The 12,950-nt window shown below is 41.9% G+C and overlaps 1 protein-coding gene across 1 annotated transcript in view; it reads left to right on the top strand.

Annotated features, from left to right (window-relative positions):
- The window catches only part of GNA14 (G protein subunit alpha 14), a 214,169-nt gene that overhangs the window by 122,714 nt on the left and 78,505 nt on the right, over positions 1-12,950 (top strand). Inside the window, exon 2 of the mRNA XM_055426924.2 lies at positions 7,505-7,689. Within this exon, the coding sequence (XP_055282899.1) occupies positions 7,505-7,689 (185 nt within the window). The remainder of the gene's footprint in view (positions 1-7,504; positions 7,690-12,950) is intronic.

Raw genomic sequence — 12,950 nt, 5'->3', positions numbered from 1 at the left:
ACCCTCTGAGGAGTCTCTGTTACCAGCCAGACCACCTTACCCAAAAGTTACCTGCTGATTTAATTGCAGATCACATTTGCAGTAGGATGATAATAAGTAAGAACCTCAAACTAGCAGGCTGTCAATGATAATAAAAGTTTTGAAGTACTTATAACACATAGCTGGTTTTTTCCTCCCAAGTATGAAAACAGTGAAGGAAAAGCTTAAGTGGAAGAGAAGAGATGTTTCCCTTATTGGTATTTGGAAGAGAATCTAGAGATAGAATTGTAATTTTATTCCCTTCCCTGCTCTGTGTTTTCTCAGCATTGGGTCTTGGAATGAAAGTCCTTCTGGACTGTGCTCTCCTCCCCCTCACCCCCTTGTCAATCTAGTTATATCTCTTGGTCACCTGATACCAGAGTTTGCCTTAAAACCAAAGGCTTCAGCTTCCCTGTGAATCAAAATGTTGTTCCCTGCTTGAGGTCTCTGGTTCTCCTGCTATCTGCAGAGGCTGTGGAGAAGTGCCCACCAGCACGTCAATTTTGTGCAGGAGTCAGCGAGAACATTCTTACAAAGAGATGAGAAACAAGCAGAGTGGACTTGGGCTACTGGCCCCAACCACACATTCCAGTACACAGTTAGGTGTGATGTCAAAGCTAAGGCCCTATTCTTCCAATCACCAATAATTTTCATTCTAAAAATCACATCCTTTAGATTTTTCTTTTATGCAAAGTAAATGAACAGTTGTGCTCAATGTCTCAGTGTTGAGTTTCTGTTTGGAAGTGATGATATAAAACGAAGACCTATATATATGCTGCCTGCAAGAGACTCACTTCAGATAGAGCCACATACACAATGGGAGTGAGGGGATCGAAAAAGGCATTCCATGCAAATGGAAATCAAAAGAAAGTCAGTGTGACAATACTTATATCAGACAAAATAGGCTTTAAAATAAAGACTGTTACATAATGATCAAGGGATCAATCCAAAAAGAAGATACAGTGGTTGTAAATGTGTAATACCCAACATAGGAGAACCTCAATATGTAAGGCAAATATTAACAGACATAAAAGGAGAAATTGACAATAACACAATAATAATAGGGGTCTTTTAACACTCCACGTACATCGATGGAGAGGTCATCCAGACAAAAACTCAGTTCAGATCCTTAGCTTGAGTTAACTGGTGCCTGTGGTCCTGGTCATGGCTATCATTGCAGAGGATGACTTACCTCTCACGTGTCCATGCCCACCTCAGCCCCAAGCTGCTGTTGGGGCCATCTCATTTAGAGCAGAACTCTGAAGAATTAAAGATAAAGTCCCAAGTGTTGGAATATCTGAACCAGGTGAAGACAGTACTCAAGCTGATAGGAGGGTGTAACTTGGCCATTTATTTTGGGAAACATGCAGGGTAAAACTAGCACATGATGTTATTATGGGAAGTGCATGTATCAACAGAGACCTAGAAGTAGACCCAAGACTCAGCAATCACTTCCAACCTGAGTCACCTTGAACAGACTTTTACCTTGGACAAAGATTAAATAAACTAATCTTTTTGATGTTCAGTTTCCCTTCTGGAAAAAGAAGATACTAACTGGGTCATGGAACAACTGACTGGTTGCAAATAGGAAAAGAAGTATGTCAAGGCTGTATATTGTCACCCTACTTATTTAACTTATATGCAGAGTCAGTTCAGTTCAGTCGCTCAGTCGTGTCCGACTCTCCACGACCCCATGAATCAGCACGCCAGGCTTCCCTGTCCATCACCAACTCCCGGAGTTCACTCAAACTCATGTCCACAGAGTCGGTGATGCCATCCAGTCATCTCATTCTCGGTCGTCCCCTTCTCCTCCCGCCCCCAACCTTTCCCAGCATCAGAGTCTTTTCCGGTGAGTCAACTCGTCGCATGAGGTGGCCAAAATATTGCAGTTTCAGCTTTAGCATCAGTCCTTCCAATGAACACCCAGGATTGATCTCCTTTAGAATGGACTGGTTGGGTCTCCTTGCAGTCCAGGGGACTCTCAAGAGTCTTCTCCAGCACCACAGTTCAAAAGCATCGATTCTTCGGTGATCAGCTTTCTTCACAGTCCAACTCTCACATCCATACATGACCACTGGAAAAACCATAGCCTTGACTAGACGGACCTTGGTTGGCAAAGTAATGTCTCTGCTTTTTAATATACTATCTAGGTTGGTCATAACTTTCCTTCCAAGGAGTAAGCGTCTTTTAATTTCATGGCTGCAATCAGCATCTGCAGTGATTTTGGAGCCCCCAAAAATAAAGTCTGACACAGTTTCCACTGTTTTTCCATCTATTTGCCATGAAGTGATGGGACCAGATGCCATGATCTTTGTTCTCTGAATGTTGAGCTTCAAGCCAACCTTTTCACTCTCCTCTTTCACTTTCCTCAAGAGGCTTTTGAGTTCCTCTTCACTTTCTGCCATAAGGGTAGTATCATCTGCATATCTGAGGTTATTGATATTTCTCCCGGCAGTCTTGATTCCAGCTTGTGCTTCTTCCAGCCCAGCGTTCCTCATGATGTACTCTGCATATAAGTTAAATAAGCAAGGTGACAATATACAACCTTGACGTACTCCTTTTCCTATTTGGAACCAGTCTGTTGTTCCATGTACAGTTCTGACTGTTGCTTCCTGACCTGCATACAGGTTTCTTTGCCTTTAACCTATCCCTTTTTGCCCCATGTTTGTTTTTTAATTCTTCAAGTAATCTCAATGTAGAATTGAAGACTAATTTAAAATATTGGTATTGATCAAATAAAGTATACCATCTTTTTATTAATCTTTAAAATAATTTTTAACCTTTTCTTTTCAAAATGTCCTGTGTCCAGAAGCAAGATCAATGACTTTTTAAAAAATGTTTCTGTTTCTGGGGCTGGTGACAGGTTTGGCTTTAACCTCTTATAACTGAATGGCCTTTATAACTTAAATTTCTCTACCTTGGTGTAGGACTTTGGGGTAAGTCGAGTGATTTTTCTGACCTAAGAGTGCCCAAATCACAGCTTGCTATGTGAGAGTTTACATAATTTCTCTGTTCATGTCAGCTTTGTGGTGTGTAGAACATGGAAGTATTAATCTTTGCTTGGGGTAAAGTAGCACTGGACCTGGGGTCAACCTTGCCAGGGTGGAGTAGAAGCAAGCATGGCAGCATCATAGATGGGCGAGATGCAGGGACTCCTAGATTCTGCAAGAGTGGAATCCTAATCTGATCCAGGACTTTCAACCAAGCTCTGACAGTGCAGGGTCTTCCCTCAGGTCCTCAGTTATCATATGGGGCCTTGACAGCCAAGACGTGTCATGAAGCTGGTCTCATTACAATTGTACTTAGTTCATATCTCAACTTTCTGCAGTTGTCCATAATATAAGAACTGTGGAGGACTTCTCATGTTTGTTCTATCTATTTAACCATATTTTAAGAGCTGACTATATAGCGGGCACAATGATCGCTGTACCCAAATGAGTGACTCCCAAGCCCTACCCTTGGGAGTAGGGTAGGTCTCTTATTACAGATAAGAGACCTATCTGCAAACAAGCAGTTAAAGGATGTGCCCCACTGGGGTGTCCACAGACACTTTGAGAGTTTATACAGGGCAGGAGTAACTCTTGAGGGGATGAAGTGGAAGACAGTTCCTTCAGAGGGGTGGGAAGATCCCCTGAAGAAGGAAACAGCTACCCACTCCAGTGTTCTGGCCTGGAGAATTCCATGGACTTGTATAGTCCATGGGGTCACAAAGAGTCAAACACAACTGAGCGACTTTCACCTTCCGAGGCTGAGGCATTGACAATCTGGTTTCTAGGTACAGTTCTGAATTTGCATCAGCTTTGCCCTGTTGGGTGACTCACAGCCAGTTTCCTCATCTCTGATGTGAGAAGACAGTACCCACCTTTGCCACCTCTGGCAGTGGAAGTGAAGCAATAAGCATTTTACTTCACTGTTTGTTAAGACTGCTCTAGAGGACACACACCTGTCAGGAGTCTCTTCCTTGGGCCCCAGCAGCAGCGTGTGCCTGCAGGACAGTGGATCTGCCTGGGCTTAGGGTTCAGTGTGTGGCTTTGAACTTCACATTTATCCTCATTAGACCTAAGTCTGTGACCCTGACGTTCTTTTCTGACAGTAAGCTTTGTCCTTAGAATCTGATTGGGTAAATCCCGTCTCTCTCTCTTGCTGATCCTGTGCACTTGCAAGAGTTATTAAACAGAATGAACCCCAGGTTTCTCATCTGTATAGTAGAGATGATGATGATAATTCATACATTGTAGGATGGTTGTGAAGATCAAAGGACAGAGTGTGTGCAAAGTACCGGGCACATCGAGACTCTAATAGTCACCATTGTGGGGACTAGGGGAGTGACCAGAGAGGGTCATAGAGGATCAGGATAAAGCTCCTGCTTGGCCACTTTCATAGTTGTTCCTGCCATGGTTGACGTCACTGCTACCCACATAGCACCCTGGGTGGTTGAGAAAGGATGAGCCATCTATTTTCCTATTTGTAGATAGTGCAGGTGGCCAAGACTGTGTGAATTCCTTATCACTATCATGTATTCAAAAATATTAGAATATAATTCAGGCTTTCAAAAGGAAGGAAATGCTATCTCAAGAATGAACTTTGAGGGTGTTATGTTGTACATGTGTGCATGTTCAGTTGTGTCCAACTCTTTGCGACCCCATGGACTGTAGACTGCCTGGCTCCTCTGTCCATGGGATTTTCCAGGCAAGAATATTGTAGTGGGTTGCCATTTCCTCCTCCAGGGGAGCTTCCTGACCCAGGGGTCAAACCTGCATCTCCTGCATTGGAGGCAGATTTTTAACTGCTGAGCCATCAGGGAAGTTCCACTGAGGGTATTCTAAGTGAAATAAGCCAGTCACCAAGAGACAAATGCTGTGTGATCCATCCCACTTATATGAGGTACCCAGAGTAGTTAAACTCCTAGACACAGAAAGTAATGAAGTGGCTGCCATGGGCTAAGGGAAGACGGGGAAGAGGCGGGGGAATTGTTTAATGGGTATGAGTTTCAGTTCTGCAGGATGAAATGAGTTCTGGAGATTGGTTGCATAATAGTGTGAATATGCTTAACACTTCCAAATTGCATACCTACAAATAGCGAAGATAGTAAATTTTGCTATGTGTATTTTCAGTTCAGTTCAGTTCAGTCGCTCAGTTGTGACCGACTCTTTGCAAAGCTTATAAAGCATGTGCCAAGTGTACAGCATTATTCCTGGCCCAAGGGGAAAGTGAAAGTGAAAGTTGCTCAGTCGTTTCCTGGCCCAAGGGGAAACAAAGTGATAAAAACAAACATGGCCCCTGTCTCCCCTTATGAAACTTACAGGCTAGTAGGGGAGACATGTCAAAGGAAGAATGACATTAATGGGCAAAAGTGCAGCTGGAACAGGTGCTCCAATGAGAAGTTCATGGTCCCTTGAGAACCTAGCGTACAGGGACTTGACTGCAACAGGGAAGTCTGGCCAAGAGCAAAGATGAGCAAGATGAAGGAAGACCATCCTAGGAATGTGCAAAGCATGAACCAAAGCTACCTCAAGGAGGCCAGTGTGGCTGGAGCACAGAGGGTGGAGAAAATGTGTTGGGAACGGAGGCTGGTGAACACGGAGGGGCCAGACCCACAGCCTCGCTGGCTACAGTAAGGAGTTTGGTCTTTCTTCCTGAGCCACAGGGACCCCATTGAGGGTCTTGAGCTGAGGATGGGGAGACAGAAAAGCAGGTTTGTGCTTTGAAAAGATCAATCCGAAAGAACATTTTTTTTTCCTTACAAGGAAAGATCTTATCAAATACTCAGTTGTGTCAGTCATCCACATGGAAATATTGAACGAGTCCCCTAGATATTTCTCCGGGGCCTGATATTTAGAAGACCCTGACAAGAATACAGATGAAGACCCACATCCCATAAGTCTAAATAGTTATAGGCTGTGATCAAGCTAAGAAACCATTATTAATATGTTGAATCCTCTTACCATGACAAACATACCTTTATAACTCAAATGTCAAAAGAAATACAAACAAGTATGGTTTTTAATATGACTAATAAGTTAACAAAGTATCAAAGATGATTGAATTTAACTGTAACTACACTGTCTGGATATTCTGTTGGATTAATGAAATGTGAATGAGTAATAAAATATTTTAAAATTAATCAGTCATTTTCTATTTTATAATTTTTGGCTTTTATTGTAAAATCATTAATTATATTATTTTAATTAAGATTTTCATATAACTCATGTTATTTTACTAGAAATGCTGAATTAAATGACTTTGTAACAGGTATATTGAATATATATTGTATATATTGCAATTCATCCATGTGAAATATCCAACTTTTCTTGAGTCATTTTAGTTCTCAGATCATTTTTCATTAATTCCAGTTTGAAGAGACTATGCCCTATTAAGGTCATAGAGATGGCTGGATGGCATCACCGACTCGATGGACATGAGTTTGAGTGAACTCTGGGAGTTGGTGGTGGACAGGGAGGCCTGGAGTGCTGTGATTCATGGGGTTGCAAAGAGGTGGACACGACTGAGTGACTGAACTGAATTGTTAAAAAGAAACTCCTTCTTTAAAGCAATACTTGAATTTGAAAATGAACCATAAATACATTATGTTCCAAACATGGTGATAAGATCTCATAGATAAATTATCACAAAAACTATTAGAAAGTATTTTAATTCCATCACTCAAGTCTACCACTTATATTACAACTTTGTCTGTCTGTCCAAGCAATATCTCAGTCTAATATTAATGTAAAACCCCAGCATCATGTTTCATACAGGCTGTCTGGGCATCTATACATATTTAATGGCAATAGGAATGGTTTGATGTTGTAAAATGCTCCTTGGTTGCCATGTACAAGTGTCATGAGTTTGGAGGGCCTCCTGAACAGCAAATGGAAAATGAGGAGGGGGAGGAATATAGACATTTGGTACAACTGGGGAAGGTGCTTTATTGTACAAGGATCCATTGTACTCATGTGTCTGAAAGAAAGGAATTGGCAAGTCAGCCTTTTCTCCTGTCCAGGTGTTTCTGCTCCTCAGACCCTCCCTCCCCTCTGAAGCAGCACCCCAGCCCTGCCATGGCTGGCATTAGCAGTAGGAAAACCCTTAAATGTTTAGGGCTTTCAGGTGCAGTGGCTAATTGTTTCAAGGTCTTAGGGCAAGGGATGTGGGGGAGCAATTCCCTGGGGCCTAAAGAGTGTTAGTCGCAAGAGCTGATGCTTAAGATTACTCCAAGTGACATGGACACTTATGTGTCCTTAAAAAATTGTGTGTGTGTGTGTGTGTGTGTGTGTGATATTTGTGGCCCTCTAAAGCACAGGCCCTGGGGTTTAGGATGGCACTACCCTGCAGCGTAAACTGCAAAAGTACTCAGCAGTCCCTTTCCAAGTCCCCATGTTAATTTACTAATCCTGATATTGACCAACACTGCCACACAGTCCTTTTTTCTCTCTCCATTCCTTTTAAAGACTGCTGACTGCATTTTTCACTTGATTTGTCTTATTAGGAACTGGTGAAAGTGGCAAAAGCACCTTTATCAAGCAGATGAGAATCATCCATGGGTCTGGTTACAGCGACGAAGACAGAAAGGGGTTCACGAAGCTGGTTTACCAAAATATATTCACTGCCATGCAAGCCATGATCAGAGCCATGGACACCCTGAGGATACAGTATGTGTGTGAGCAGAATAAGGTAACGTGCTTAAGAGGGTTGGAGCCATTTGTGAATGCCATGCTCTCCTCCTCTGGTTAAACTCTGTCTCTGAACTGAAAGATTTACTGAGTGCTTACATCAGAAGCCAGAAGAAGCTCTTGAGTTCAGACTCTGGGGTAGAGCTCCTCCACAGGAGTGTGATGAATTTAGGCACAGTGTTACGGTCTTATTTCTGTAGAAGCTCTGGCACAGTGGTGGTGTGGTGCTGCCTGGTGTGCAGTCATTTCAGTGCCATTTTTGGGGGGTGCTGAGAAAAGGAGATCCAACCAGTCCATTCTAAAGGAGATCAATCCTGGGTGTTCATTGGAAGGACTGATGCTAAAGCTGAAACTGCAATATTTTGGCCACCTCATGCGACGAGTTGACTCACTGGAAAAGACTCTGATGCTGGGAAAGGTTGGGGGCAGGAGGAGAAGGGGACGACAGAGAATGAGATGGCTGGATGGCATCACCGACTCTTGGGACATGAGTTTGAGTGAACTCCGGGAGTTGGTGATGGACAGGGAGGCCTGGCGTGCTGTGATTCATGGGGTCGCAGAGAGTCGGACACGACTGAGCGACTGAACTGAACTGAACTGAGAAAAGGAAAACATATATTTACATTTCCTCTTTCGGCTAAGATACCTGGCTACTTTCTTGCTTTGAGCAATGGTGGTCTTGGGTTTACAATGGACAACTTTTTAAGAATTCCTAGTCTTAGGAAATATCTTCACAAATGTCCTGCTGAGTACTCAGAGAATTCAGTGGGTTTTGTTTGTTTCTTTTGGAAGCTAGTCCTTCTTAGGAGCTAACTGATAATTTAGGAAGAGTAATGCTTGTGTCTCAACTAGCAAGGGGCTCTCCCAAAGTAATGGTGTCAAGTTGCCATTTGCTTTCCTCTCCCTGTGGGTTATTTAAAATCCGTATTTGTTTGAGACAATGGGAGAATAATGAGACAGGAAGGTGGGAGAAGGAGACAATATTTTCTCGGGTGTATAGGAATGTAAATCCATGGGAAAATACTATGAGCTCATTAAGAATCTAGATGAAAGAATTTCTTTAAAATAATTCATAGCAAGTTATAACATGACATGACGATAAAGAGAAAAATTCCAAGGTGAGTCCCTTGTGAATTGATTAGAAAGAATTTAGCTGCTCAAAAGCTGGAATAGTGGCTTAAATATGGACCTCAGGAACTGCTTGATCATGAGCCTGTGGCATTTGTTTTGATGTGTCTTATACAGAGTTTCAAAGCAGTAAGTCTAATTTTTTTTATCGCTCAGTGACTGCATTACACAGGAAAACTCATCATGCACCAAATTTCAGACATACCTTTATAGTGTGACTACAGCTTTGTGTCTTTACTACCATTTCCTTGCAGTCTTGAGGAAATGAAGGAATGTATAATATCTCACCCACAGCCTAAGCCTTCAACAACGTTATGTTGAAAAGTGTGTGTGTGTGCATGTGCGACAGGTGGGGGTGGTGGTAGTGGTGGAAATTAACCGGTAGAATATCTGGTGCCAGGTAATATGAGAGGTGTGTCATGAACCATTGGGAAATTCTACAAGTAACTGTGATTCCTTCACAAGTTGACTTTGAGTATGTGCATTATATCTTTTTGGGTTCTTTTTATAAGCATATTTTAATTTTTTTGAATTTTCATTATATCTATTTGAATGTGTGCAATTTTTTAAAAAAATCACCCTGTACAAGCTATTTTAAAAATTAGGTCATCTGTGGAAATTTAAGATTATTTCAGAGAAGAGAGAGGTCAGGAACATCCTCGTGGTGATGTTAGTTAATCTACTTTCCTCTTTGGTAAAAAGGCATTTTGTTTCCCAGTCATAGTGGGGTGACTGGGGAAAGCTTGGAATTTAGGAATGGGTTTGTAAACAGGCCTGTTGGGAAGAGAAGACTCAAGTATGAGTCAGTTCTGCTTACATTGGCAATGTGTGTTTGTAAAAACCCAATCATATTTAGGAATCAAGGTCTCTGGATTTTTGTTTTGTTTTCCCTCAAGGTCTTCTAGAGATACTCTGAGTTTGTGTCTCAAATAGAAAGGTTTTACAGGGCTTGACACTCCACCACTTTCTTCTGTTCTCTTGATCTGAATTCTTTTTCACAAGGCCGTGTCCTCTTGCCCAATCATCTGCATTAGTTTCCTCCAGCTGCCGTAACAAAGCACCTCAAACTGGGTGGCTTGAGACAGAGTTCTTCCTTCCCAGTTCTGGAGGCTTGAAGTCTGAAACCGAGGACCTGGCTCCGGCTGGAGTCTCCGTTCCATGCGTCTCGCCTGGCTTGTGGGGGTTGCTGGCACTCCATGGTGTCCTTTGGCTTGTAGGTGCCTCCATTGAGTCCCTGCCTCTGTCTTCACGTAGAGTTCTCCCCCTGTGTCTCTGTGCTCACAGGGCGTTCCCCACTGTGTGTCCATTTCTCCCTCTTCCCATAAGGATGGCAGTCATTGGATTAGAGCTCATCCTAATTCAATGTGACCTCATCATAGCTTGATATATCTTCATATACTCTATTTCTCAATAAAGTTACTTTCTGAGATTTGGGGTTTGCATGGATTTCAAAGCAACAGTATTCAACCCAGTATAGTCCGACCTCTGCCTGCTCCCATGAATGTCATGTCCATTAGCAAAATACTTTCACTCCATTCTAATATCCCCCAAAAATTTAACCCTAAAAACAGCATCAACTCTAAGCCTCAAATCTGATCTAATATCAATTCAGAAGGCCTCCAGTCTCATCATTTAAATCCTCTATATCAGGTATGGTGAGACTCTGGATGTGGTTCATCCTAGAGCAGAATTCTTCAAACACACCTGTGAAACTAGGAAGTGAATTAATTATACCTTTGTCCTCTCCTCACTTGCTATCTCTGGCTCCATTCTCAATGCCTTCTCTCTACTTCAAGTACCTGCATTCATGTTTCATCAACTTCCCCTCATCTCTCAAACATATGCCAGGGGTGAACCACATGTTGAAATGGCTTTAAGAGATGCTTCCCCCGTGGGCTCAGATGGTAAAGAATCCACCTTCAATGCAGGAGACCTGTGTTTGATTCCTGGGTCGGGAAGATTCCCTGGAGAAGGGGATGGCTATCCACTCCAGACTGTTGCCTGGAGAATCCCATGGACAAAGGAACCTGAAAGGCTACACAGTCCATGAGGTCTCAAAGAGTTAGACATGGCTGAGCAACCAACAAGGAGAGGCAAAATGTTGAGTAGAAAAAAAAATCACTGGATTGGTCCTACAAATCTGGGCTCTGTTCATAGCTCCCTTGTAGGTCTCAGATGGGAGTCTATAAACTTTTTCCATAAAGGGCCAGAGAGGAAATACTTTCAGCTTTGAAGGCTATACAGTCTCTGCTGCAACTGTTCAACTCTGCTGTTGTACAAAACCAGGCATGAGTGATGCATAAAAATGAGTGAGGCTTACTTATAAACTCTGTTTGCAAAATGTGAAAACTATTCTTAACTCAGGGGCCAAACAAAAACAGGCCAGGAGTGGACGGAGTCCATGGACTAGAGTTGCTGACTCAGTCTTAGGGGAAGCTGTGGAACCTCTTCCACATGGAAATTTTGATCAATTTCTTCTGTGTTATTTTCTGAATGATTTCCTCCTGATCACAAATGTGAAACTATAACCAAGTACCCTTCTTAGGTCATAAAATGATCAAATGATTAATGCTCCAGGGGTTTAAGTAATTAATTAAGAAACATGATCTATTTTCTTTACAAAGTATTGCTTCATTTAAAACAATTGACTAGTTAAGATGAGTATGAACAAAACTAATTAACTTTTCTTTTCAGTCCTTCTCTCACTTCTTGTTGCTGAATATTTATTTCTATTTGATTTTTTCACAGCTAGAAACACTTTCTTAAAATATGTAGAGGAGGATTAAGAGCACTTTTAGAGGGTTTTATTTTAAATGTTAGCAGGATTATGGCTCAGCCAGTTTGTTGAAAATCTTTGCTTGTTACTTGACAGGCTGCTTTTGAGAGGAAATTTATCAGAAATTCAGTGTAGCATTTGGTTTTTAACCAAAATGTTTACTCAATTAAGATTTAGCCTTGAAGATTATTTTCTTATACATTGCCTGCCTTTTTTTTCTAAAGAAATGATTCATATGTATTTGCTCACTCTGTTGATAAGCCTCAATTTTTATGAATGTCTCTTAAGAGTGTCATGAGCACATATTAGAATTTATGACTTCTTGAATAAATATTACAGAGGCGTTTACTCAGTGTCAGAACTCCTAACATTGAATTAGCTTATATTTTATGTTGCCTGGTGATGATTTCATAGAAAAGCTTCTTCTTTTTTTTTTTTTTAACTCTTTGTAGTGTCTCCAATTTGAGAAATTCTTATTCTAGGCCTGTAGTATGGTGAAAGAAATCTTATCTCCTTTTAAGGTTCTGCAGAATCTGCTTGGATGATTTAGATAAGAATTTTCCAAGGGCAAAGGACAGCCCTGCCTGACTTTTCAAAAATGCTTGGTTTTAAGAACAAGGGCTACAGATTCTTTTGGTAGCTGACCCCAACTTATTCCCTGCCCTCCCACTTACAGGAGCTCTTCACCACACTGGGGTCACATCATCTGTGCATGTAACTTGTTTTTATTCATTTGATAAGTTATGTCTGACTCTTTGCAACCCCATGGGCAGCACACCAGCCTTTGCTGTCCTTCACCATCTCCTGGAGTTTGCTCAAACTCATGTCCATTGACTCAGTGATATCATCCAACCATCTCAACCTCTGTTGCCCCCTGCTTCTGCCTTCAATCTTTCCCGGCATCAGGGTCTTTACATACATTTACCTGCAAGGGCTCATCATAAAAACAAAAACAGAGTCTTTAAAAAGGAGAGTTAATAATTGAACAGTGAGAGGAGTATTTTGCCTGCCATTTGCCTCAAGTACTTAATTTGGAATTTAGTGTTTCTAGAAGCGTGAAGTCTGAAATTCCCTTCATAAAGCATCTTTGTCTTCTACCAGAAGCTTGTGCTGAATTCCAGCTCACACTTGAGGCAGGGGACTTGGGCCCTCCAGCCAACCACAGCTCTTGAAAGGTTGAATTTGGGGGTTAAATTGACTCACAGTTCAGTTCAGTTCAGTCGCTCAGTCGTGTCCGACTCTTTGCGACCCCATGAATCACAGCACGCCAGGCCTCCCTCTGCTAATTTTGTTTCAGGTTTTTCAAGTTCTGCATTTAGGTAAGCAGACCTCTTTGTTGTCAGTTTCCTGTAGTGTCT

The sequence above is a fragment of the Moschus berezovskii genome, chromosome 7 (genome assembly GCF_049115385.1).
Source record: "Moschus berezovskii isolate FMDL1 chromosome 7, NW_MosBer_1.0, whole genome shotgun sequence".
Taxonomy (NCBI): Eukaryota; Metazoa; Chordata; class Mammalia; order Artiodactyla; family Moschidae; genus Moschus; species Moschus berezovskii.
This window is presented reverse-complemented; position numbering and strand designations above follow the sequence as displayed.